We start from the raw sequence: 26,848 nt of genomic DNA, 5'->3' as shown, positions 1-26,848 counted from the left end.
GGGAAACTGTGCTTTCTGTGACTGTACCTACTGTATTAACCTGGAACATAACTTGTGTGTAGCCGAATTGAACGTAAGGGTAGAGTTTCCAGTATATAGTCTTGCTATTGTTATTTTACTGCTGCTCTTTAATTACTTGTTAATTTTATTTCTTGTTCTTATCCATTTTTTAAATATTTTTTTTAAACTGCATTGTTAGTTAGGGGCTCGTAAGTAAGCATTTCACTGTAAGGTCTACACCTGTTGTATTCAGTGCATGCTAATAAAATTTGATTTGAAGGAGAGCATAATAGTTGACCTACAGTATACATGACCGTTGAAATTCATTTGACCTCAATTTAATAACATACAAGAACATCTTCATAACATATATTATCTATTATACATATCACATGCAAAAGCATAAAGAGCAATACACATCCTCTTCTTACGTAACCCTTTCCTGCAGTCAAACAACCTAGTGGCCTCGTTGGTAGAATGTTATTCATATGTTTTTTTAGAATTAATAAACATCATTTTTTTTAAATCAGAAAATCTTGTGTTTCTACGTCACACAGTTTCGTTATATTTCAGTCTTCTGAGATGTACAGTATATAAAGTCTATTGGGATGTAAACTCAAAATGGAATACATTTCAACTCTATATCTGACATAGTACAGGTGTCTTCTTTATTAAGCCCATGTGTGAGTTGTATACTTCTGTTTCAAAGTAGATTTTCTTAAGACTACCAAGTGACCCTGATTTAGCCCACTGCATTAAAAGGTTAACTCACAGTTTATACAACAGAGTCGCTGAGTCTGTCTCTCTAAATTCATTGAGTGTGTGTGTGTGTGTGTGTGTGTGTGTGTGTGTGTGTGTGTGTGTGTGTGTGTGTGTGTGTGTGTGTGTGTGTGCGCATGTGTACATACATGCGTGTGTGTACATCTGTGAAGGTACATTTGTGTGTGTGTGTCAGGTGAGGCTGTGCTGTCCCAGAGCAATGATCAGGTCCTGTAGAGGTTGTGTGTGTTCTGCTTCCAACAGGTCGTGTTGAAGGCTGAAGTGTGTGAGGTGTATGAACAACGTGTTGAGGTGGGGGTGTAGTCCCAGAACCAGGGCCTCTCTGTAGTGTCTCCAGTAGATATGAGCCAGAACACGGAACAACAGCAGAAACACCTTCTTGACCAAGAACACAAAGCCTGCTGGGAACACTGACCCTGGTGAAGGAAGGAGGGGAGGAGAGAAGAAATGAGATGGATAGGATGTAGAGAGAGGTTGGGGATAAGAGAGGGAAGGGAAATAGTGAGGAGGATGATGTGTAAGGTAGTGGGGGAGAGGGAGTGAATGGGGAGAAGGGTTGAGTATTTTATTGACTCATAGATTAGTTGGTTTGTTATGTTGTAGTCATTAGTTGATGATCAGTGGGGCAGTGAATGTCTGCAGCACTTGTGTTCATTTACTATAGTGTGTGTGTGTGTGTGTGTGTGTGTGTGTGTGTGTGTGTGTGTGTGTGTGTGTGTGTGTGTGTGTGTGTGTGTGTGTGTGTGTGTGTGTGTGTGTGTGTGTGTGTGTGTACCTGCTCTGGTGGGGAAGACGTCTTCATCTGTCAGTAGGTCTTGGATGTAGGACATGGTGTAGTCAAAGTAGAGAGGAGCGGAACACCTCAACTTCTTCCCCTGATCGTCTTTCCATGTATACACTCTGCACACAGACACAGTGAGGGAGCATAAAGGTATGTCTGCATGAGTGTGAATATTAATGTACGTACGTGTGTGTGTTTGAGTGTGACTTACGTGTTATCTGGTCCGCAGGCTGTAGGACAGGTGGTAGGAGTACATAACTCAGAAAGGGCACTGGAGAACAGGTTAATATGCTTAAAGAACGCTACCGCTGGAGAGGGGGAGAGAGAAACAGTTTGTTCTAGTAATGCAATATTGGTATTAGGGATATACCAAATTAACCCTTACTCTTATTTTGGCATAACCCTAAAGTAACCGTAACTTCATGTCCACATCCTGGTTCAACCCCAACCCTAGCTTCATGTCCACATCCTGGTTGAACCCCAATCCTAGCTTCATGTCCACATCCTGGTTCAACCCCAACCCTAGCTTCATATCCACATCCTGGTTCAACCCCAACCCTAGCTTCATGTCCACATCCTGGTTCAACCCCAACCCTAGCTTCATATCCACATCCTGGTTCAACCCCAACCCTAGCTTCATGTCCACATCCTGGTTCAACCCCAACCCTAGCTTCATATCCACATCCTGGTTCAACCCCAACCCTAGCTTCATATCCACATCCTGGTTCAACCCCAACCCTAGCTTCATGTCCACATCCTGGTTCAACCCCAACCCTAGCTTCATATCCACATCCTGGTTCAACCCCAACCCTAGCTTCATGTCCACATCCTGGTTCAACCCCAACCCTAGCTTCACGTCCACATCCTGGTTCAACCCCAACCCTAGCTTCATATCCACATCCTGGTTCAACCCCAACCCTAGCTTCATATCCACATCCTGGTTCAACCCCAACCCTAGCTTCATGTCCACATCCTGGTTCAACCCCAACCCTAGCTTCATATCCACATCCTGGTTCAACCCCAACCCTAGCTTCATGTCTACATCCCGGTTCAACCGTAACCTCAACCACAACTCTAATCTTGGCATAACCCTAACACACTTCATGTTTAACCCTGGTTTAACCCTAACCTAACACTCCCAAATAGAACTCCCATTTCTGAATTCCCAATGTCTGGTCTTGTGTGGTTTTTGTGTGTGAGAGCATGCTTACGTGTGTGTGTGTGTGTGTGTGTGTGTGTACTGACTGTTGCTGGCGAGCCACTCAGCCTGGTCCAGTCCGGGTGGCAGGGTGGTGAGGGCGGTCATGTCAGTGTGTGTGATCCTCTCAGAGACATACTGCTGCTGCAGATAGGGACGCTCCTCCAACACCCGCTCATTGTTATTATCTCCCCTAAACAATACAACACACACAGTTCAAGTGGGAGTGTGTCTGTCAGTATTTAAGTGTCCATGTTTCACTGCTCCAGCTGCAGTCATCAGATTGCATAGTTTGCAGTCTGGACTATATGGTTTACTATATACACATACACACAGCTGTTGCTGCAGTCTCTTCCCAGGTAGCACATAATGTTCTGAAAACCAATTGTGTTTGTCTTGTTATTCTGGAAAAGAACTCCAATTGACTCAACTAATTCATACCTTCAGATTACTACTATATTATTCTAATTGTAGTCTTATAGAGTTATTACTAAAATAACTCATAAGTCAGGTCTTCTTAGAAAACCAGTTTGTCCAATAACTAGACTGGTGCCCTCCTAATCATTTCATAGTAATAAGTGTACACACTACCTTACAGTATGTATTAACTCATTTGTTAGTACAATTAACTGTTTCAGAATAATCCACAATATTTAGGAGTGACCAAGCTATACGATTTATATGATTAATATTTGGTTGCACACTCTCATTTCATTAGTAATAATCGATTTTTGACCCCATCTGTCACTTCTTTGTTCCTTATTCAGGCAGAAAGGGTGTAATCTCACAGAGATGCTGTGATGTGTTGGCTTCAGTTCTCAGCTCAAACTCCTCTAATCTAGGAGAGAGCTGGACCTGAGTGATACTAAACTGCAGGATGCAGGACTGGAGCTGCTCTCTACTCAACTGGGGAATCCACACTGTAAACCGAAGACACTGAAGTAATGACATCGCTCAAATATGCCATTAAAACTAATTTGTTCGAAAATATAAATTGATCCTTCATGTAGAGCTGAGATGTAAATGTGTTTCTCCCACTGCTGGCTGAGAGTTGTAAAGTCACAGCGGAAGGCTTTGCTTCTCTGGCTTCAGCTCTGAGGTCAAATCTCTCACACCTGATAGAGCTGGATCTGAGTAACAATGAACTGCAGGATTTAGGAGTACAGCTGCTCTCTGGAGGACTAGGGAGTCCACACTGTAAACTGGAGGTTTTGAGGTGAGATATATCATACAGATCTTTGGGCATATTCTATCTCAGCCAGTGTGTGTGACTATATACACACTGAAATACACATTCGGTATATATTCATGCATGTTGTAGTACAATGAGCCCAGCTAGCACATAACGTTCTGAGAACCATATGTTTCTTAGAGCTTGGTGAGAGCATGGTTATCCCATGGTTATTTTGCATACAGCCATCCCATCAACTTTCTGGGAATGGTGCAGGATAGTTGCTTGGTTTGGAACATTCTCAGCATATTTAAGGAATTTGACAAAAAAATCATTATATTTGTGGTATTTCATTACTTTTACCTTAAAGTACAAACATGGTTAGATTTGTCAATTTTGGTAACGTTCAAGGAACGTTCTCCAACTAGTTTGACATTGGGGAATGTTCTCAAATAGTTCAGAGAACATTAAGAAAAAACTTTCTTCTGTGGGAATTTCAGTACTTCAGCATAACGTTTCCTACAGGTTTCCTCATAGTTCTATTTGTTATTGTTACATAAAACCCACAAAACATTAGTAACGTTCAAAGAATGTTCTGAGAATGTTATTAAAAAATATATACATTCCGTTCTCAGCGTCAACAAAACTATGTCTATTCTCTATCTTGTTCAGGAGTCTTGGCCGCACTTTGATATGGGGTCTGTTTGAATAGACTAAAATTAATAAATAAAGCTTTGTATGAATATAAAAATGTAAAATAAACACACTAGCGCCATCCCGGTGGTGCAGTGGACTAGTTCAATGGATAGAGAATAGAAGATCATAAGTGCAAATCTCACTGACGCCGTGCCACAATAAAATGCCTAAGCAAATTCATTTCAATGTCCTATCTGTGTTCAAAACAGTTAACCTAAGCTAGCAGTGTTGTTAAAAGTCTTATTGAAACCTTCAGTGAAAGTAATTTAAAAACGTTCAAATAACCAATCATTTCCATTCTCAGAATGTTCATAAAACAATCTCAGAACCTCCCTGCAAACTAAAAAATGTACTCCCAGAACAGGCAACATTTTCACTCCCGTTCTCAGAACGTTAAAAAAAAAACGTTGTTTTACCGGTCAGGAAACGTATGGCTTCGTTACCAGACCAATGGGAAACCAAAAACGTTCTCTGTCACAACTTCCAAGGACCTACAGTGACCAAAAATATAAACGCATGTAAAGTGTTGGTCCCATGTTTCATGAGCTGAAATAAAAGATCCCAGAAATGTTCCATATGCACAAAAAGCTTATTTCTCTCAAATGTTGTGCACAAATTTGTTTACACCCGCTAGTGAGCTTTTCTCCTTTGCCAAGATAATCCATCCACCTGAAAGGTGTGGCATATCAAGAAACTGATTAAACAGATGCACCTTGTGCTGGGGACAATAAAAGGCCACTCTAAAATGTGCAGTTTTACCACAACACAATGCCATAGATGTCTCAAGTTTTGAGGGAGGGTGCAATTGGCATGCTGACTGCAGGAATGTCCACCAGAACTGTTGGCAGATAATTTAATGTTAATTTCTCTACCATAAGCCACCTCCAACGTCCTTTTAGAGAATTTGGCAGTATGTCCAACCGGCCTCACAACTGCAGACTACGTGTAACCACACCAGCCCAGGACTTCCACATCCGTCTTTTCCCCCTGTGGGATCATCTGAGAGCAGTCACCCAGACAGCTGATGAATCTGTTGGTTTGCACAACTGAAGAATTTCTGCACAAACTGTCAGAAACCATCTCAGGGAATCTCATTTGCGTACTTGTCGTCCTCACCAGGATCTTGAGCTGATTGCAGTTCGGCATCATAACCGACTTCAGAGAATGGAAATGATTGTTTATTTGAAGGTTTTTAAATAACTTCCTTAACTTTCACTGAAGATTTAAATTATACTTTTAATAACACTGCTAGCTTAGGTTAAATGCTCACCTTCGATGGCCACTGGCACGCTGGAGAAGTGTGCTCTTTCACGGATGAATCCCGGTTTCAACTGCACCGGGCAGATGGCAGACAGCGTGAATGGCGTTATGTAGGCGAGCGGTCTGCTGATGTCAACATTGTGAACAGACTGCCCCATGGTGGCGGGGGTGTTATGGTATGGGCAGGCTTAAGCTACGGACAACGAACACAATTGTATTTTATTGATAGCCATTTCAATGCACAGAGATACCGTGATGAGATCCTAAGGCCTATTGTCGTGCCATTCATCCGCCACCATCACCTCTTGTTTCAGCATGATAATGCACAGCCCCATGTCGCAAGGATCTGTACACAATTCCTGGAAGCTGAAAATGTCCCAGTTCAGACATGTCACCCATTGAGCATGTTTGGGATGCTCTGGATCAACGTATACGACAGTGTGTTCCAGTTCCTGCCAATATTCAGTCCAACATTCCACAATCAACAGCCTGATCAACTCTATGTGAAGGAGATGTGTCGCGCTGCACGAGGCAGATACTGACTGGGTTTCTGATCCTCACCCATACCTTTGTTTTGAGGTATCTGTGACCAACAGATGCCAATCTGTATTCCCAGTCATGTGAAATCTGTAGATTAGGGCCTAATGAATTCATGTAAATTGACTGACTTCCTTATATGAACTGTAACTCAGTAAAATCTTTGAAATTGGTTCATGTTGCGTTTATATTTTTGTTCAGTGTAAATGTGCTAGCTTGGTTATCTCCGGTGCTCTTGGGTGCTAAAGCGAATGAATTATGCACCTGTGTAATGAGGTTAAAGAGCTGTGTGTCTGGTTGTTACGGAAGCATCTGTTCAGCATAACAAATCAGAGATGAGGAGGGGTGGGCTGAGGAGATGATAAAGTGAGAGGGGTAATACTTTGTTATAATGCATTATAACCACAGACACATTAAATGTATTGTGATATTGGTCAATGTCTCTGTCCTAGAGAGTCTAAACCAGGGACTGGAGCCAGAGAGATTTGACTTCATGCAAAGCAGGTCCAAGTTTTCCACTGTACTACACTACACTGTCAATGTTTTCCACTGACTATATCACCACACAGTCAGTGAAGTGAAAGCAACGAAAATACTTTCAACCTTGATATCTGTGTGTGTATTTGAGAATGTGTGTGTGTGTGTGTGACCTTGTTACACTGATAACAGACACAATCTGTTCTCTATGAGGAGTTTCAGTCCCTGCTGGGGTTGCCTTGGTGTGTGTGTCCTATTGGCAAAACAGCATGGCCTTTGTCCACAGGAGAAAGAGAGAGACAGAGAGAGCAAGTGAACGATGACAGAGGGAGGTTAGGGCTAAAGGGTAAGGTCAGGACAAAGTATGTAGGAATAATTGCTTTTAAACAGCATCTGGGGATGGTACAGATAGAGGGAAGGTCACACTGGGAATCAATATAATGAATTAGCAGTGAACACAGCAATCAGGCTGGTTTTACCACGCTGAGGGAACTGTCAACTAAACTTCCTCCCTATTCTACTCTACACAATTGTCCCTTTATTTAGACTACCCTCTCTACCAACCACCTGTACACACACACAAATGAATCCAAAGTAGGTGGTGTGTTTATAGGTAAACAGAATCCACTGTGAGCCTGCTCTCTCACTCGTTTGTGTGTGTGTGTGTGTGTGTTAACACTTCACTGCACTCTGTGGACGAAGCAAACAGTAAGCCCAGCATAACTGGCTCTGTTCAAAGACACACAAGCCATCTATATATTCATGACATTTTTTAAAGCACACACCATCTCTTCTTAAACACTTTTTAAACCACAATCCCATTGTTCCTGCTTTTTGCCTCAGTAAAGGAATCTATATCCGTTGATGTTATCAGACAAATATGTGCCACACACACACACACGTCCTTATAAAGAGAACATTCCTCAGTTTACCATGTCCAGCAGCCGTCTCTCTTTTTCCCCGTCCCTACATCTCTCGCTCTATCCCCAATTTTCTCTCTCCACCTCAGATCTTTTGAGTTCTAACTAACTGTTCAAACTACTGCCAGCCCTACTCACAAACCCAGTCTAATCTGAACTAGCATAGAACAATGAGAGAGGGAAGGGGGGAAAAGAGAGCGAGGAGATGGAGGGAATGGATAGATTGAGAGAGAGGAAGGGGAGAGATACTTACAGTTTGTTGACGTCAGAGGGCTGGGGTACTATTTGTGTATCCGCAGCAGAGGGGTGACTCTGGCAGCCCCCCATGGCTGGGAGCTAAGACCTCGGAGTAGCCAGCGACAACCCTTTCCATCCAGGGCCGGGCTGTTACACACACAACAGAACACACTCACACATGCTCTCACATTCACTCATACAAAACACACTAATGTAGGCACACTATACTACACACTAACACACAGACCTCCTCCAGCAAAGCTCCAAGTATGAATTATATTCCACAAGTGTAATATCCACTGTGTGTACAGAAAAGTCCTCTGCTCCCTCCTCGTGTTAGTGTGTGTGTCTGTTCTTTGTCTGTGTCCCACGCCCCTAGACTCCTCCTCTGTGAGGTGGTCAGGCAGGTTTCTCCACAAACATATTTACTGAGCCAAGAGCTCTCTACTCCTCCCCCTCCATCTCTACTCCACCCCTCCCTCCACTAGGTAGCCTCGTGGTTGGAGCGTTGGGCCAGTAACCGAAGGGTTGCTGGATCGAATCCCCGAGCTGTCAAGGTAAAAATCTGTCGTTCTGCCCCTGAACAAGGCAGTTAACCCACTGTTCCCCGGTAGGCCGTCATTGTAAATAATAATTTGGTCTGAACTGACTTGCCTAGTTAAATAAAGATTCAATGAAATAAAAAAACATCTCTACTCCACCCACCCCTCCATCTCTAATCCACCCCCTCCATCTCTAATCCACCCCCTCCATCTCCACTCCACCCCCCCTCCACCCCCCTCTACTCCACCCCCTCCCTCCCTCCATCTCTACTCCACCCCCCTCCATCCCTCTCTACTCCACCCCTCCCTCCATCCCTCCATCTCTACTCTACCCCCTCCCTCCATCCCTCCATCTCTACTCCACCCCCTCCCTCCATCTCTACTCCACCCCTCCCTCTCTCCATCTCTACTCCATCTCTACTCCACCCCTCCCTCTCTACTCCACCCCTCCCTCTCTCCATCTCCAATCCACCCCCTCCATCTCTACTCCACCCTATACTCCACGCCTCCCTCCATCTCTACTCCACCCTCCCTCCAACTATACTCCACGCCCTCCCTCCCTCCATCTCTACTCCACCCCACCCTCCCTCCAACTATACTCCACCCCCTCCCTCCAGCTATACTCCCCCCTCCCTTCACCTCTACTCCACCATCTCTACTCCACCCCCTCCCTCCCTCATCTCTACTCCACCCCACCCTCCCTCCAACTATACTCCACCCCCTCCCTCCATCTATACTCCCCCCTCCCTTCACCTCTACTCCACCATCTCTACTCCACCCCCTCCCTCCCTCATCTCTACTCCACCCCCTCCCTCCATCTCTACTCCACCCCCTCTCTCCATCTCTACTCCACCCTCCCTCCATCTCTACTCCACCCCTCCCTCATCTCTACTCCACCCCTCCCTCATCTCTACTCCACCCCTCCCTCATCTCTACTCCACCCCCTCCCTCCATCTCTACTCCACCCCCCTCTTTCCATCTCTACTCCACCCCCCTCTCCATCTCTACTCCACCCCCTCTCTCCATCTCTACTCCAACCCCTCACTCCCCTCCCTCATCTCAACTCCACCCCCTCATCTCTACTCCACCCCTCCCTCCCTCCTCCACCCCCTCCCTCCCTCCTCCACCCCTCCCTCCATCTCCACTCCACCTCTCCATCTCTACTCCACTCCCCCTCTCTCCATCTCTACTCCACCCCCCTTCCACCATCTCTACTCCACCCCCATCTCTACTCCACCCCTTCCATCTCTACTCCACCCCCTCCATCTCTACTCCACTCCCTCCCTCCATCTCTACTCCACCCCCCTCCCTCCATCTCTACTCCACCCCCTCTCTCCATCTCTACTCCACCCCCCCTCTCTCCATCTCTCCTCCACCCCCTCTCTCCATCTCTACTCCACCCCCCTCTCTCCATCTCTACTCCACCCCCTCCCTCCATCTCTACTCCGCCCTCCCTCCCTCCATCTCTACTCCGCCCCTCCCTCCCTCCATCTCTACTCCGCCCCCTCCCTCCCTCCATCTCTACTCCCTCCCTCCATCTCTACTCCACCCCCTCCATCTCTACTCCGCCCCTCCCTCCCTCCATCTCTACTCCGCCCCTCCCTCCCTCCATCTCTACTCCCTCCCTCCCTCCCTCCATCTCTACTCCACCCCCCCTCCCTCCATCTCTACTCCCTCCCTCCCTCCATCTCTACTCCACCCCCCCTCCCTCCATCTCTACTCCCTCCCTCCCTCCATCTCTACTCCACCCCCTCCCTCCATCTCTACTCCACCCCCCTCCATCTCTACTCCACCCCCCCCCATCTCTACTCCACCCCCTCCCTCCATCTCTACTCCACCCCCCCACTCCACTCCCTCCATCTCTACTCCACCCCCTCCCTCCATCTCTACTCCACCCCGTCCCTGGTTTGGTGTGTGTGTGAGACTGCAAATTGAACCCAACCCCTCTACTCACCTGACCTAAAGGTAAACATACTGTATTTGTTTTGGCTGCTGTGTGTCATTTCAGCACATGAATCAATGACATTGAGAGCCCAGTGTTGATGGTTGACATATTTATTAATTTGATATCTGAATTTACAGGCTAGGTTTGACAACAGTAACACACACAATTACATATACAGAAAAGGGACCGCCAGCATCAGAACCCTTAATAAAAGGCCTCTGACTACAGAGAGCACGCACACGTATGGGTCAGATGCAGCGTGCGGTGTTGTATGGGTCAGATGCAGCGTGCGGTGTTGTATGGGTCAGATGCAGCGTGCGGTGTTGTATGGGTCAGATGCAGCGTGCGGTGTTGTATGGGTCAGATGCAGCGTGCGGTGTTGTATGGGTCAGATGCAGCGTGCGGTGTTGTATGGGTCAGATGCAGCGTGCGGTGTTGTATGGGTCAGATGCAGCGTGCGGTGTTGTATGGGTCAGATGCAGCGTGCGGTGTTGTATGGGTCAGATGCAGTGTGCGGTGTTGTATGGGTCAGATGCAGTGTGCGGTGTTGTATGGGTCAGATGCAGCGTGCGGTGTTGTATGGGTCAGATGCAGCGTGCGGTGTTGTATGGGTCAGATGCAGCGTGCGGTGTTGTATGGGTCAGATGCAGCGTGCGGTGTTGTATGGGTCAGATGCAGTGTGCGGTGTTGTATGGGTCAGATGCAGCGTGCGGTGTTGTATGGGTCAGATGCAGCGTGCGGTGTTGTATGGGTCAGATGCAGTGAAGGTATGACGTAACTCTGGTTAGCTTTATCAGACCCTGAATCAGGGTGGATCCCTTTCCCAAATCTAGCCAATTTCATTAGTCTCTAGCCCACTTTGGCATCACAATAGGTAGATCAAATCGTCATATCACATACAAATATTATTAAGATTTTGTAATAACTCCCTGATTCCTTTAAGTCAAACCTCTTCCTCACTTGTGAGTAAAAACCCTTGGTGGTTCTGCCCACCATCACAAAGTGCTTTAAACATAAAACCACACAACAGAAACTAGCTTCACCAAGTCATACCTGAATGACAGGCTCTAAAAGAGAGAAAGAAGGGGCAGAGAGCGCTTTAGATACTGATAAGATGATATAGCATGAGGAATTGTATATGGAAGACATTTCCAATACACTAAACATATACATACATGTACCCACCCACCCAGGAGGAAGCACGTAGCAGGGCTTCAGGGTCTGATGCTGGGGTAAAAACCATAACAACACAGATGTCATTATTGCCTCATTTCAACATTATAAACACACACACACACACACACACACACACACACACACACACACACACACACACACACACACACACACAGCAACCTGCTAAACATCCGCTTTCCGATACATCTGAATTGATACCAAAAATAGATACGTGTTTATATATATATATATACTGTTTACATTATAATACGTTTACATTATACCACAACCTAATAAAAGGTTCAAAGGTCACAATATTACATTTACACAGCTCTGTGGAGGGGTGATATGGAAGGGTGTGAGTGCTTCTGTCTCCGCAAACTATGTGTTTGGGTGTGTGTGTGTATACACTCACGAAGTGGCGTGTGTGTATGCCTCACGCTTTGTGTGTGTCGTGTGTGTGTGAATAATCACGCTGTATGTGTGTGTACTCATGCTGTGTGTGACGTCACACAGGTGTACTTTCATCACATCCACAGAACTGCTCTTTTAACCTGAGAATATATTTTCCAAATCTCCCACACATACACACAGAGAGGGAGAACAGACGGAATAGTCCACACAGAGAGGGAGAACAGACGGAATAGTCCACACAGAGAGAGAGAACAGACGGAATAGTCCACACAGAGAGAGAGAACAGACGGAATAGTCCACACAGAGAGAGAGAACAGACGGAATAGTCCACACAGAGAGAGAACAGACGGAATAGTCCACACAGAGAGGGAGAACAGACGGAATAGTCCACACAGAGAGAGAACAGACGGAATAGTCCACACAGAGAGGGAGAACAGACGGAATAGTCCACACAGAGAGGGAGAACAGACGGAATAGTCCACACAGAGAGGGAGAACAGACGGAATAGTCCACACAGAGAGAGAACAGACGGAATAGTCCACACAGAGAGGGAGAACAGACGGAATAGTCCACACAGAGAGGGAGAACAGACGGAATAGTCCACACAGAGAGGGGAGAACAGACGGAATAGTCCACACAGAGAGAGAACAGACGGAATAGTCCACACAGAGAGGAGAACAGACGGAATAGTCCACACAGAGAGGGGAGAACAGACGGAATAGTCCACACAGAGAGGGAGAACAGACGGAATAGTCCACACAGAGAGGGAGAACAGACGGAATAGTCCACACAGAGAGGGAGAACAGACGGAATAGTCCACACAGAGAGGGAGAACAGACGGAATAGTCCACACAGAGAGGGAGAACAGACGGAATAGTCCACACAGAGAGGGAGAAAGATAGTGGGGCATTTTCATAATCAGGCTGGATTTTCTATGCTGAAATGATTTGAGTCAAATAAATAAAAACTAGGAACACATGTTGTCTTTGAAGACCTTACAGTCAGTAGTGACTACTCATTCCCCTCCTCCCCAGGCCTCAGACTTTACTCTGTGCTGATGATGTGACTAGTGGGAATGGAGCGTCTTCTCTACTTACTGTAAAAAAACCCGGCTGAGCCAAGAACTAACAAGACTACATAAAGCTGGATCACACACACGTCGCAGTGTGGTGATAGGTGTGTAGGAGAGACTACAGCAGAAGGGCAGGGACAAAACATCACATGACTCTGTTTATAAACTGTTGTGTTTAGGAGCTGTGGTTTGGCTTCCGGGAATGGCTTTTCTCTTCTGCTTTTTGACTCTCTCAGCCACCGTAGATGTCCTAGACACAGACCTATGACAGGGCAGCACTGCTCACGATACAGGATGTTGCATGGCATGGAGTGTTGTTGGGAAGTGTGTTAAGAGTTTGCTAGGGAATGGAGTGTGTATGTGTGTGTCGTGGTACCGTAGTACTAGGCTGGTCCGTTTGCCAAGGATGGTGTGTCTCTGTGGGGAGAGTGGAGGGGGTGGTGTCAGTGAAGAAGCAGGTACACAAGACACAGACACAGATACACACTTACTTTGTGACGGTGGCAGACCGAATTCTGAGGGGAGCAGCGGTGGCATTGACAGGGTCTCCTCCACCCATCACCCTCTCTTTCTCCTTCATCTTCGCTTTCTCTCTCATGTCAGCCTCACTGTAAGAGTAGAAAGACATAACTAAGAACATATTGGCTGTGTCTCAAATCACACCCTCTTCCCTTTATAGGGCACTATTATTGGCCAGATCCTTACAGTGCATTCTGAAAGTATTCAGGCCCTTTGACTTTTTCCACATTTTGTTACGATACAGCCTTATTCTAAAATTGATTCAATTGTTTTCCTCCCTCAATCTACACACAATACCCCATAATGGACAGAGGAAAACGTTTTTTTTTTACATTTTTGCAAATTTATAAAAATCTTGGGTATGACGCTACAAGCTTGGCACACCTGTATTTGGGGAGTTTCTCCCATTCTTCTCTGCAGATCCTCTCAAGCTCTGTCAGGTTGGATGGGGAGCGATGCTGCACAGCTATATTCAGGTCTCTCCAGAGATGTTAGCTCGGGTTCAAGTTCGAGCTCTGGCTGGGCCACTCAAGGACATTCAGAGACTTGTCCCGAAGCCCCTACTGCGTTGTCTTGGCTGTGTGCTTAGGGTCGTTGTCCTGTTGGAAGGTGAACCTTCGCCCCAGTCTGAGTTCCTGAAAGCTCTGGAACAGGTTTTCATCAAGGATCTCTCTGTACTTTGCTCCATTCATCTTTGCCTTGATCCTGACTAGTCTCCAAGTCTTTGCAGCTGAAAAAAAGTATCTTGTTTCTCCTGGTCTGAGAGTCTTTCGGTGCCTTTTAGCAAACACAAGCGGGCTGTCATGTGCCTTTTACTGAGGAGTGGCTTCTGTCTGGCCACTCTACCATAAAGGTCTGATTGGTGAAGTGCTGCAGAGATGGTTGTCCTTCTGGAAGTTTCTCCCATCTCCACAGAGGAACTCCGGAGCTCTGTCAGAGTGACCATTGGGATCTTGGTCACCTCCCTGACCAAGGCCCTTCTCCCCCGATTGCTCAGTTTGGCCAGGCGGCCAGCTCTAGGTTCCAATCTTCTTCCATTTAGGAATGATGGAGGCCACTGTGTACTTGGGGACCTTCAATGCTGCAGACATTTTTTGGTACACTTTCCCAGGTCTATGCCTCGACACAATCCTGTCTCGGAGATCTACAGACAATTCCTTCGACTTCATGGCTTGGTTTTTACTCTGACATGCACTGTCAACTGTGGGACCTTATATAGACAGGTGGGTGCCTTTCCAAATCATGTCCAATCAATTGAATTTACCACAGGTGGACTCCAATCAAGTTGTAGAAACATCTCAAGGATGATCAATGGAAACAGGATGCACCTGAGCTCAATTTCAAGTCTCATAGCAAAGGGTCTGAATATTAATGTAAATAAGGTATTTCTAAAAACCTGTTTTTGCCTTGTCATTATGGGGTATTGTGTGTAGATGGATTAAATAAACAATTTCGTCATCAATTTTAGAATAAGGCTGTAACGTAACAAAATGTGGAAAGTGAAGGGGTCTGAATACTTTTCGAATGCACTGTATGTGGCAGCCCTGTGTGGTTCTGACCAAAAGTAGTGCACTATATAGGATTTTCGAGTGCTTTTGGATTTGCCAAAAGGATTTTTTTAGTAGACCCATCAGAACTCAGCACAGTCCTAGAGTAGAGAGGCATAGTCATAGGGTCAGAGAGGAATGTAGGGATGCCCAGCCAAAGGTCAGAGGTCAAAAACATACAGTTAGCATGCAGCTGAACACAAAGCTCAATGCCTTGGTTTGATGTTATCAACAGCAGAACTGCAGTCCATTCACTGCTAATAGGGTGGCAGGTAGCCTAGAGATTTGAGCGTTGGGCCAGTAACCGAAAGGTCGCTGGTTCGAATACCTGAGCCAACAAGGTGAAAAATCTGTTGATGTTCCCTTAAGCAAGGCATTTAACCCTAATTTGCTCCAGGGGCACGGTACGACTATGCCCAACCCTTTAAAACAATACATTTCACTGCACCTATCTGGTATATGCGACAATAAAAACCTGTCTTTTTTTTGTTAGCAGATGTTGTCTGTGGCTATGTTTCCATTGGGTTTTGCTCTGCAAAGTGTTATACACTCTAACACTCCCAAGGCAATACAACTCCACAGGCAACACACTCAATGGCTAGAGACCTCATACACTACCTACCCTCTGACTGCAGGATGAAACACTCTGGAGGAGGAGAGGAAATTCAGAAGTGGAGGAAAGAAGATGGAAGGGAATGTGGGAGTGGAGAGAAGAGAAGAGGAGTGGAAGAGGGCAAGACAAGAAATTAGGAGAAGATGAGTAAGAGGAGGAGAGGAGGGAGGACAGATTTGGAAAGTGGGAGGGAGGGAAGGAGAGAGGAAAAGAGAGAAGGTGAGAGGAGCGGTGTGGTGGGGACATTGGACAGTAAGGCAGGGAGAGGAATATACTGCACGACTGAGAAGAGAATGTGTGTGTGTGTACCTGGTGAAGACAGCTCTCTCGTTCTTGGCGTCCATCCTAAGTCTGATGGTCTCCCGTCCGGCTGTTGTGACAACGGTCTCTGTAGTGACCATTTCCTTGGATACCGTCTCCATAGTAACAGATTCAGTTTTGTCCTCTTCATCACTTTCTGAGCCTCCTGATGAAGAGCTGTCTGATGCTACCAGGGGAGCCTTCCTTGCCACACACACACTCCACACACAAGCTGCAGAGAAAACACACGTTTATTCACACACACACTTGGCAAATTGAACACACACGCAATGCAGGGAGAAAACACACAGACTTACAGTTCTTGTCCTGGCTGGGTTTTGTTTTGTCTGACCCACAGATCTCTGAGTCTACTGGAGAAGTGCACCTCGGACCTGTCTCTGAACTGAATACACACACACACACACACACACACACACACACACACACACAAACAAACTTATACATGAGCAGCAGAATGTTCATAAAGACAGACTGAAATGTGGCTACACTCACCAGCAGAAGGGCTGAAAGTCAGTGAACTTGGCCCAGCCCTTCTCTGCAGTTATGGGTTGGGGGGCGGGGCTGCCCCATGCATCCACGCCCACTTCTGACTTGGGGGCAGGGCTGTCCCATGAGTCTACGCCCACTTCGGACTTGGGGGTGGGGCTACCCCAGGGGTCTACGCCCACTCCTGATTTAGAGGCGGGGCTACCCCATGGGTCTACGCCCACTCCAGGTGTGGGGGCAGGGCTACCCCATGGGTCTACGACCACTCCAGACTTGGGGGTGGGGTTAGCCCATGGATCCACGCCCACTCCAGGAGAGGGTGACTTCGAGTTCACCTCCCCGAAACTAGCCGCCCAGCCAGGGCCTGAGGAATAAATACAACTCAGAGCTGAGGACCAGACACACACAAACAAACCAAGCAGAACCAGAAACATACGCATCGACTACCACAGCAACACACAACCAAAGAAAATGATAAGCACATACAACCACAAAAACACCCCACGAACAAAAACACATGAAATACCCACACACAGACCTGGGTTCAAATATTCATCCTTACTCTGTGCAGTCTCAGTCTGGCTGATGTTCTTGCTGTGTTCCGTCTGACCTGTGACCTCACTAGGCACCTCCCACTCCTCCGTTTCAGAACCTGTTGAGCTATCAGGAGTATCGCTCACCCCATCACTCTGAGCCGCTCCAACAGACGTCCGTGACCCCCCAAACCTGAGAGAGCAAGACAGAGAGCGTTGTATGTGTACCTGGTCCTGGACCAGATGTGTCGTATTCTGGTCCAGGACCTGGTGTGTCGTATTCTGGTCCTGGTGTGTCGTATCCTGGACCTGGTGTGTCGTATTCTGGACCTGGTGTGTCGTATTCTGGACCTGGTGTGTCGTATCCTGGTCCTGGTGTGTCGTATTCTGGTCCTGGTGTGTCGTATTCTGGTCCTGGTGTGTCGTATTCTGGTCCTGGTGTGTCGTATTCTGGACCTGGTGTGTCGTATCCTGGTCCTGGTGTGTCGTATTCTGGTCCTGGTGTGTCGTATTCTGGACCTGGTGTGTCGTATCCTGGTCCTGGTGTGTCGTATTCTGGACCTGGTGTGTCGTATTCTGGTCCTGGTGTGTCGTATTCTGGTCCTGGTGTGTCGTATTCTGGTCCTGGTGTGTCGTATTCTGGTCCTGGTGTGTCGTATTCTGGTCCTGGTGTGTCGTATTCTGGTCCTGGTGTGTCGTATTCTGGTCCTGGTGTGTCGTATCCTGGACCTGGTGTGTCGTATCCTGGACCTGGTGTGTCGTATCCTGGACCTGGTGTGTCGTATCCTGGTCCTGGTGTGTCGTATTCTGGACCTGGTGTGTCGTATTCTGGTCCTGGTGTGTCGTATTCTGGACCTGGTGTGTCGTATTCTGGTCCTGGTGTGTCGTATTCTGGTCCTGGTGTGTCGTATTCTGGTCCTGGTGTGTCGTATTCTGGTCCTGGTGTGTCGTATTGTTAATCTAAGTGTGTGAACGTGTGTGTGTTTGTATACCTGGTCCTAGACTTGGTGTGTGTAGTATAGTTGATCTCTCTCTCCTCCCAGATATCTTCCTCTTCGTTGTCATCAAACGACTGGATCTTCTCCTTAGTGCAGGCCTCAAATGCTGCAGTCTTAGCCTGCGTATGCACACACACCACAATGTATGTGTATAGATCCCTGCATAACTGTACTCGTAGACCAGTCTACGTAATGACTCACAGTGAATTTCAAATGGAAGCGCCTAGGAGAGAGGCTATGGACTCTGTCACTCACAGTGTCCTCTGTGTCCACGTTGAAGTTAATCTCTGCGATCCGGTCAAAGGTGGCGCTGCCGCACACAACATACACACAATCACAATCAAGTCAGAACCACTTAGAGGACTTACTTGATGCTGTGTGTTTGTTTGTTTGTTTGTTTGTTTGTTTGTGTGTCTTACTTGATGTTGTCGCCGTGTTCTGAGAACTCGTCGTCATTGAAGCTGAACTGATCCACAAAGTTAGCAGTGATCTGCTGGATCTGGTAGTCTGAGAATGTCTGAAAGACAGCAGACATTGAAAACAGAACTGGATTATGGTAACTACCATGACAGAGTAGGAGCAGTAGATGACTATCTGGAAATACATGCGTGTGTGTGTACTTGTTGCAGTGACAGCTCTTTGGGGAAGGGACTCTGTCTGTCATCGTCTTCACTGGAGGAGCGCAGGTTGTGAGACACCTGAAACACACAAGGCCAGGGTTTTACTTGTGTGTGTGTGTGTGTGTGTGTGTGTGTGTGTGTGTGTGTGTGTGTGTGTGTGTGTGTGTGTTATGTATGTTATGTGTACCAGGTCTACAGTGTTCTTCTTGTTGATCTCTGTCAGGGCCTGGTCTACAAAGGTCTCCCAGCGCCCCTTGCAATCCACAAGCAGCTCTGCAACACACAGACAGTCACAGTAGAGACAGCTTCACACACAGACAGTTATTCTACAATAGGCGTGTTATGTCCGTAACCCTAAGTAACCCACACAGCCCTACCTGTAATAAGGCTGCTGATCTGGCTGTGTACTGTTCCTTTCTCCATGCTACAGACTACAGTATTGGCGATCCTAGTCAGGTGACCCATGTAGCCTCTCCTCATGCCCCCCTCCGCCCTGAGAACACACACGGTCGTGCCAATATGTAACACACACAATTATATTTATGAACGTTAACACACTATACTAGTGATACACCAATCACAGATGACAAAACAGTTTCAAAAATAGCTGAATTGCTATCTGTTTAACAGTTTTAAGTATCTTACTGCATCTTATCATTCTCCTCCCAGGCCTCCAATATCCTCTGAACCAGACGACAGTCCTGAAACAACTACAGATGGAGCGAGAGAGAGCGAGAGAGAGCGAGAGAGAGAGAGAGAGAGAGAGAGAGAGAGAGAGAGAGAGAGAGAGAGAATGTTACTGAGACACACAGGCAGGCAGAAACAGAGAGAGAGACAGACAGACACGTACATGGGTCACCAGTGGGTTATGTGTGGAGATGTCGGGAGGGACAGAGGGCAGTGGGAGTGTGGGGCCAGGCGAGGCCTGCTTCTCCTGGGGCTCCTGCTGAAGCCTGGGATTTTCCTGGGTAACCAGGGGCCTCTGCTCCTGGGCAGAGTGGCTGAGGATGGCTGCCACACACAGCTCCACTTGGAAGTGCAGGAAGTTGTTCCAGGTGTACTTAAAGAACAGGTCCTGCAACACACAACAAAAACAGGTTAATGGATAAAAGATGTAAAAGTGTATACAAACCAGGACATGATGTGTGTGTGTGTGTGTGTGTGTGTGTGTACTGACCAGTAGAATGTTTATGGTGTTGAGTCTGCAGAGCTCCAGTGTGACGGTGTTGTTATAAATGGTGTTGTTACAACAGATGTAATAACTGGTGTTAGTGGTCTGTAGCAGAGAGGCCATCAGTTTGGCCACATGGAGACGACAGTTACCCAGTGGCACCTCCAACACACCTAGACTGGTAAGCATGGGGGTCACCTACACACACACACACACACACACACACCCACACACCCACACACACCCACACACACACACACCCACACACACACACACCATTGAGTTGTATGATGTGTTGAATAGTTGACATTACAGCTCTGAAACTATACATGGCATAACAGTGCAAGACTGTATGGGTGACTAAGTCAGAGAATACAGGATGTGTGTATGTTGAAGGTGTGTGTTTGCGTGCGTGTACAAGTTTACCCTGGGCGGATCCAGCAGTAGTTGGTGGTAGTGTGTGAGGTGGGGTTGGATGGCCTGCAGGATGCTACTGTTGACACACCTCTCATGCCCCTGAACACACACATCCAACATACCCTCCACCCTGTAACACACACACACACAGGTAAGATAGGTATCTTTAGATAAGCATCTAGATCAGTCACAGCTTTTCCATTTACACCCCCATCCATGGGCAGTAGCTACTGAGAAATGACTTCCTGTTATAAGAGGAAATGTGTGTGTGCAGTGAAACCAAAAAGAGGCTGTGACCACATTCAATCTAATAGAGAGCAATATTAATTTACTATTTTTGAAGGCAATAACAGAGGCTAACTCCGCCATGACTCGTTGGCCAAAGCCTATTGGGAAATGAATGGGTGTTTTGGATAAACTCTATTAATAAGGTCTGTGGTAAACACAGGCTTAAAGGGTAGGAAGCATGAGTTTTTTCTCACCAATGTAACAACACGGTGTGGTCAAAGACTTAGTAACTTAGTTGTAGTCACGATCTGGTTACCTATAAGTACAAGAATGGTTTTGTTTTTGGGTCATTACATATTTAATACATTATTTCCGGATATCTTCTAAACAACCCACAATGCACTATTTCTCAACGTCACATGGAAAATCTACTCTGTGCTGCCTAGTTCGTATGCTAGCTCGGCAGCTAGCTCAAGCTGGCTAACGTTAGCCACTAGCTATGCTAGCACATAATTACATTCCAGACCAAGCGTTGGCAGTGGTGAGCTACAATCCACTGATCAAGAGGAGGTGTGATGTACAAATGGGGCACCTGCGGCATCCCCGTGCTCTTTACGAACTTTGTGGCCGTTATCTAGTGGGAACCCATTAGCATGGCAGGCTCTGGTGGCTTCTTGCCGTGGGCTCAAAACAAAATAGAAAAATCATACCTGCTTGCTCTAATTGTGTAGTACCTGTTCTTTAATCTGTTCTCCTGTTTGTTCTGTCAACCTTTCAGCATGTTCTCTGTGAAGTAGGCTACGAGAGTTTTGGAACTTTTCCCACCTTGGCTTAGTGCTATCACACTAGTTGACTGACTTCTGGAATCTATCTATTTTATATTTCTCTCACTATATAGCTATTGGATTTCCCTGACTCTCCCTCGGCCCAGCGAAATGCCCACCTACCCCTCGCTTTGGTAGCCAACTCAACCTGCACTCTTAAAAGTTTTACCATCGGATGGGCCCAACACTTCAATCTGTAGGTCTCTGCTCTCTCTTTGCTTTTAATCTGCGGTTATGTTTAAGTTGTGTTAGTTGTGGTTGGCTATGCTAGTTGGCTAAATAGCTAACATTACCTGGCTGGCTAGCTTGCTGGCTAAGATAACTGCATACAGCTAACATTCTTTGAAAACTGGTTAAATGGCTTTATGCATTTCCAAAACTTAAATTTACTTTAATGTAGCTGTACGCTAGGTATTGATAACAACTGGCTGACTATTGCAGTGCTAATGTAACGTTAGCAGGCTGGTAGGGCAAACGTTAGCAAACTAGTAGGGCTAAAGTTAGCAGGCTAGTTGGCTAGCAACCTTGCAAGTTGATTGGTAACAATTAATTAATTATTTGCTTGTAAATTGGTAGAAAATTACTTTCAATCTAGTAGTCATGAGTGCAAATGATTTGGTTTAATTTTAAGTTATACATTTGAAGTTATTTCTGTTGGAGTTTACATTATAGGGAATAGGCTGGCTTGCCGGGTCCTCCATAACAGGCTGATTACACCCCTCGCGTTGCAAAATACATTTTGAAATCTATATTATTCAATTATTGCACCCACACTGCTCGCGCGTGCCAACGAGCGTCTGCGTTACCAAGGGCTAAAATAGAAGTCAGTTCTATTTGTGACGCAGATTGCGCTGCAAGTCCTGCCTCTCCAATCTCCTCATTGGTTATACCCACATGGGTGACTGAAAGACGAACGAGGTCAGTGGCGGTAATGCACCTAATTTATGAAAGTTGCCAATCGCAATATAAAGTCAAGAGAAGAAAAAGCCTAGGAGGAGAGGACTAGAAACGATTTGGTTGACCGTTTTATGTGTGGATTAATTGTCGGAGTAGAGGACCTTGTGCATTTCAGGTAAAATAACAACTCAATGTTTATATTCCAGGACAAATTAGGCAGCAACAGCAAGCTAGCTAAATAGGACAAATTAGCTAGCAAGTGCAAGCTAGCTAGCTAAATTCCCATTAATGTTTAATGCTTTTGTTTTGATATTTTAACTTGCGTGTCGTGATCGCGTTTGGTGTGGGGGGACAAAATACATTTACGCACGATGGCGCATGCGCACAGCCGATTTGGGTTCCGTGTAATACACCACATCCCCAGAAAACATTTTCCGTCATGACTTCGGCAATCTTCGGAATTCTGATCGTTTTTTTTTTGTGAATTTTGAAGCATTTATGTAATCAAAACAAGCACCTAAAGGCTTCATAATTCATAAAGTTCATGTTAACTGACTGATATTATCTCATAGAACAAAACGTATATAAAATCTCCTAAGCCTGGGTTAACTCAGACCTTACTTTCTGCATATATCCCAAAACCCCATTCATTTCCCCCATAGGAATGAACCAGAAACAGAGGTAGAAGATGCTAACTCATTTCCCTTTTTAGGACTGCAAGCTGGCGAGCACTAGACTTTTGAAGTATGCGAGAATAGAACACCCACCCCGTCCTCCTGATTTCCAGTAAGGTTAGAAGGATTTGAGTTCCACAGATGATACAGCTCTCTGTCCTCTCTCCCACAAACATGTTGTCCAGCAGCTGACCCACACACTCCTGCCTGCAGGAACACACAGGGCTGAGGATATTACAGGTGTGTGTGTGTGTGTGTGTGTGTGTGGGTGTGTGAGAGACTTACGACTCCAGAACGGCAAGCAGAGGGTCAGCCTCAGAGTTCTCTTGGAGCTGATTGGCCTGGTCTCTGCTCAGACGGATGATGTCACACACAGTCTGGGATGCATTTGACTGTTTCTGAAACACACACACACATGGCTGGCGTTACCCCTCTGACAGCACTCTCTAGTCATCAGTAGTGTGGGTGTGTGTGTGTGTCGGTCTTACCTCCTCGTCTTTCCCAGGGTGGATGAGCTCTATAAGCCTCTGGGCCAGCTGCTCTTCATTTAACCACTGCAGAGGGAACACAAACTATTACATATTTTACCACACACTGAGGGTGTGTGGATGTGTGGGTGTGTGTCGTACGTTGAGTGTGTCCTGTCTGAGAGGAGCAGGCTCTACACAGCTGATGAGGCGTAGCAGGAGGTCCATCATGGCTGATGTGTTGATGTGATTCAGGACCAGACCCAGGAAACCCTCCTTTCCCCGCAGAAAGGAGACCACCTACAGAGACCACAACACAACCACCTGTCAAGCAGATCATCTAAAGACCAAAATAAATGATCATACAACAAAATGATTACAACCAATATTATCTACCCAGGTAGGGCCCTATAAAATCTGTTTTATTTTTGCCTCATTCAGTTTAGTTTTTCCCAGGTTTCAAGAGTGTGCAAAGCTGTCATCAAGGCAAAGGGTGGCTACTTTGAAGAATCTCAAATATAAAATATAATTTGATTTGTTTAACACTTTTTTGGTTACTACATGATTCCATTTTTGTTATTTCATAGTTTTGATGTCTTCACTATTATTCTACAATGTAGAAAATAATACAAATAAAGAAAAACCCTGGAATGAGTAGGTGTGTCCAAACTTTTTACTGGTATTATATAGATATAAAAAATGTTAAGCAATGATGAATGAGCATTATTTCGCAATAGGATTTTCTCTTCTCCCGGGCAATTGGACGGTACCAATTCTATTTATTTTTTACATCCAGAAGCCGGCTAACGGAAGTCCTGGCGCGCGCTCACTCACTCACACACTCACTCACACACACAGGTTGTTTCAGAAAGTTGCAAGAAAATACGAATAACTGATGCATTTTCTAATAAGATCAATACATTTAGTTGATTTCCTACTAAGTGCAATAAATGTTGAATATTGTTGAATTCTGTTTTAATGTCTGGATTCCGTGCGCATTTTCCACAACACAGATTTTACAGGGCTCTACACTAAAGAGAGGAAACCTTCCTTCTTCTGCAGAAAATGAATCACCGCCACAATGAAACTACAACACAACCAGAATAAAATGATCAACTGTGTGAGAGAGTTGGTGTTACTGTACCTGTTCGGTCTTGCGTGTGATGAGGTTTCCGATGGTCTTGCTGAAGAAGGATGCAAGAAGGGGGTTGAGGGGAGGGGGCTGCTCCAGGAAAGAGTACAGGGTATCCAGCAGGGGCTTCTCTCCACCCAGCTTATCATTTATCACCCCCACATCACTCGTCAGCAGCTCACACGCTATGTTAGGGTGCCTGGAACACACACACACTCAGCAAAGTATCCCACTGACTGACTGACTGACAGACAGTGCGTGTGTGTCTCTACTCCTCTTGGCCCCCAAAGTTGTCTGAACAAAAATAAAAAAATACAAAAATGAATTTTAATTGTTGGACATAAAAGACTAAAAACACCAGGAAATCAGCTCCAAGTGATTTAATTTTGGAAATCAGTTCTCAAGTACTCCTACGCATAATAGAGAGATGTGCTCATATACGAAAGTAAACAAGGTTTTAAATGATTATGTTTTGTCAAATATTATCTCTGTTTGGGCTTCTTGCAGTCAACTTGCAGTCTATAAATGATTTGTAATTATGTTCCGGCCCCCCAACCACCCGCTCGAGAAACAAATCGGCCCGCAGCTGTATCTAGTTGATGATCCCTAGTCTACTCACTTAAAACGTTTTGTTTCTTCCAGGCCAGCAGGGGGCTCTGTGGTGATGAGGTGCAGCAGCTCCTGCATGCTGGTGTCCTGGGACAGGAAGACAAGCAGCCTTGGGCCCAGAGAGGAGCAAAGAGACACTCATTAGCATGACACCATTTCCTATTCTAAATGCTCAAACTAATGATAATAAACACTGTGCTTTCTATGGCAGATGTTAATGCTGAAGGATAACCTGCGGTTCTGGGCCTTGCACTCCTGCAGTACGTCCTCCTCCTCCATGAGCTCAGTGAGTGTGACATCATCCTTCTCCAGCAGGGCCTCTAGCTGGGATGACATGTGCAGGTCAAACTTCCAGAACATGGCTGCAGCTGCTAGGAGAAAGAGTGAATAGAAAGTCATCCTCACCAACCGAGTATCAAAGGTTTTGGAACTTTACATTTCCTGCTCGGTCTGGAGTGTGATGAGGTTCGTTTCCCACGGTCTTACTCAAGAAGGATGCAAGGAGGGTCTTGAATGGGGGGGGGGGTACCTAAATAATGTGTGTCCTTGGTCAGACCTTTTCAATCATTTGTCTCAAAGACCCAGGAAGGAATGGTCATCTGCATGGATGAATACACACAGCCAGACCCCCCCCCAGTTTACAGAGGAAGCACTTTAAACCTATAGTGAAACAGATATAGGTTAGATTGCACCTTTAAGTGAGAATGTGTGTGAGTTTTTACCTAAGTAATTTGTGTGCTTGGTCAGATCTCTTCAGTCATTTGTCTCATAGACCCAGGAAGGAATGGTCATCTGCATGGATGAATACACACTCACACCATTGGCACACACACACCGATAAACTGTCTGCAACCCGAAAAGGGATAGAAAGGGAGAAAGAATCAGTGGGTTCCAGCACATACATACAGCTCTCACTCTCCTAATCACCAAGATTAGGAAGCTGTGCTGCGTAGCAAGGTGGCTAGCTAGCTGCCAATGACTGTCAAATATGTCTGACCATATTAACTAGTAGGATGATGTTAGCTAGCTAGCTAATTAGACTGCGTATATAGCTAGCCAGGCTGATTATTGTAATCTTGCCATGGCACAGCTACGACAAGCACCTACCTTGTCATTTAGCTCCAGGGCGTCAGTGTCAGTCTGCTAAAGTAGCTAGTTGAGCAGTTTGTTTATATTCCAAGCCAGTCAATTGGAGCTGCACGCCCCATCAACCAAATCTGTCAGTAATCTGGCGAGTGTTTCTTTGACAGCTCACCGGTGGCTGCCTGACCCTTCCACCCGTGTATAGTACAATCAATCCCAGCGCCAGTAAATTAATTGTCGCTTTTACCCTCAAGATTGCAGCAAGACAGACAAGGATGCTGTCATATTTTTTTATCAAAATGGCGGACACTGTTACGGGAACGCGCAAAATTAAAAAGTAGCTACGGGCACTTGTGGTTTATCATTGTGGTAAAGAGTAGACACTGTGCTGAATATTACAATTCCCAAAAAGATGGGTACCACCATTAAACCATAGCTTTCACACTGCTATATGTATGCCCCCGCCCTAACGGATTATTGACAATAGGAGATTAGTCAAAATG

The 26,848-nt window shown here is 46.0% G+C and overlaps 2 protein-coding genes across 9 annotated transcripts; both read right to left on the bottom strand.

The window, feature by feature from the left end:
* Positions 1-322: 322 nt before the first annotated feature.
* On the bottom strand, positions 323-8,446 carry LOC106573435 (MOB kinase activator 2). Of its 2 annotated transcripts, XM_045697083.1 has the most exons (6): positions 8,305-8,446; positions 8,074-8,204; positions 2,807-2,952; positions 1,773-1,869; positions 1,556-1,680; positions 323-1,196 (listed from the first exon to the last, which is right to left on the bottom strand). In XM_045697083.1, the coding sequence occupies exons 2-6, from the start codon at positions 8,145-8,147 to the stop codon at positions 952-954; spliced, it is 687 nt and encodes a 228-aa protein (XP_045553039.1). In that variant the 5' UTR covers positions 8,148-8,204; positions 8,305-8,446; the 3' UTR covers positions 323-951. The 2 variants fall into 2 exon arrangements, with proteins under 2 accessions (XP_045553039.1, XP_045553038.1); XM_045697082.1 differs by having other exon boundaries at positions 8,074-8,441.
* A 2,192-nt stretch (positions 8,447-10,638) lies between these two features.
* LOC106573421 (serine/threonine-protein phosphatase 6 regulatory subunit 2) lies at positions 10,639-26,816 on the bottom strand. Of its 7 annotated transcripts, none has more exons than XM_014148456.2 (25): positions 26,370-26,816; positions 25,985-26,108; positions 25,495-25,633; positions 25,273-25,371; positions 24,666-24,852; positions 23,684-23,821; positions 23,543-23,608; positions 23,340-23,452; positions 23,148-23,261; positions 20,441-20,561; positions 20,021-20,212; positions 19,694-19,918; positions 19,489-19,553; positions 19,221-19,336; positions 19,031-19,116; positions 18,844-18,921; positions 18,643-18,740; positions 18,479-18,533; positions 18,218-18,342; positions 17,231-17,418; positions 16,699-17,056; positions 16,503-16,588; positions 16,195-16,417; positions 13,698-13,814; positions 10,639-13,623 (listed from the first exon to the last, which is right to left on the bottom strand). In XM_014148456.2, the coding sequence occupies exons 3-25, from the start codon at positions 25,620-25,622 to the stop codon at positions 13,590-13,592; spliced, it is 3,012 nt and encodes a 1,003-aa protein (XP_014003931.2). In that variant the 5' UTR covers positions 25,623-25,633; positions 25,985-26,108; positions 26,370-26,816; the 3' UTR covers positions 10,639-13,589. The 7 variants fall into 7 exon arrangements, with proteins under 7 accessions (XP_014003931.2, XP_045553023.1, XP_045553018.1 ...); XM_045697067.1 differs by having other exon boundaries at positions 13,694-13,814; positions 25,495-25,630; XM_045697062.1 differs by having other exon boundaries at positions 25,495-25,630.
* Positions 26,817-26,848: the final 32 nt, after the last annotated feature.

This window comes from Salmo salar, chromosome ssa16 (genome assembly GCF_905237065.1).
Source record: "Salmo salar chromosome ssa16, Ssal_v3.1, whole genome shotgun sequence".
NCBI classification, from domain to species: Eukaryota; Metazoa; Chordata; class Actinopteri; order Salmoniformes; family Salmonidae; genus Salmo; species Salmo salar.
This window is presented reverse-complemented; position numbering and strand designations above follow the sequence as displayed.

Bases quoted from the DNA above. Each gene is read 5' to 3' on its own strand.
- LOC106573421 (XM_014148456.2), bottom strand. From the start codon at position 25,622: ATGTTCTGGAAGTTTGACCTGCACATGTCATCCCAGCTAGAGGCCCTG. The intron at 13,815-16,194 runs GTACACACACAC...CTACTCTTACAG, and splicing joins GAGAGAGCTGTCTTCACCAG to TGAGGCTGACATGAGAGAGA. The intron at 13,624-13,697 runs GTAAGTGTGTAT...CTCTCCCCACAG, and splicing joins CGGTCTGCCACCGTCACAAA to AGACACACCATCCTTGGCAA.
- LOC106573435 (XM_045697083.1), bottom strand. From the start codon at position 8,147: ATGGGGGGCTGCCAGAGTCACCCCTCTGCTGCGGATACACAAATAGTA. The intron at 1,870-2,806 runs GTCAGTACACAC...CCCCCTCTCCAG, and splicing joins TGAGTGGCTCGCCAGCAACA to CGGTAGCGTTCTTTAAGCAT. The intron at 1,681-1,772 runs GTAAGTCACACT...GTCTGTGTGCAG, and splicing joins GCCTGCGGACCAGATAACAC to AGTGTATACATGGAAAGACG.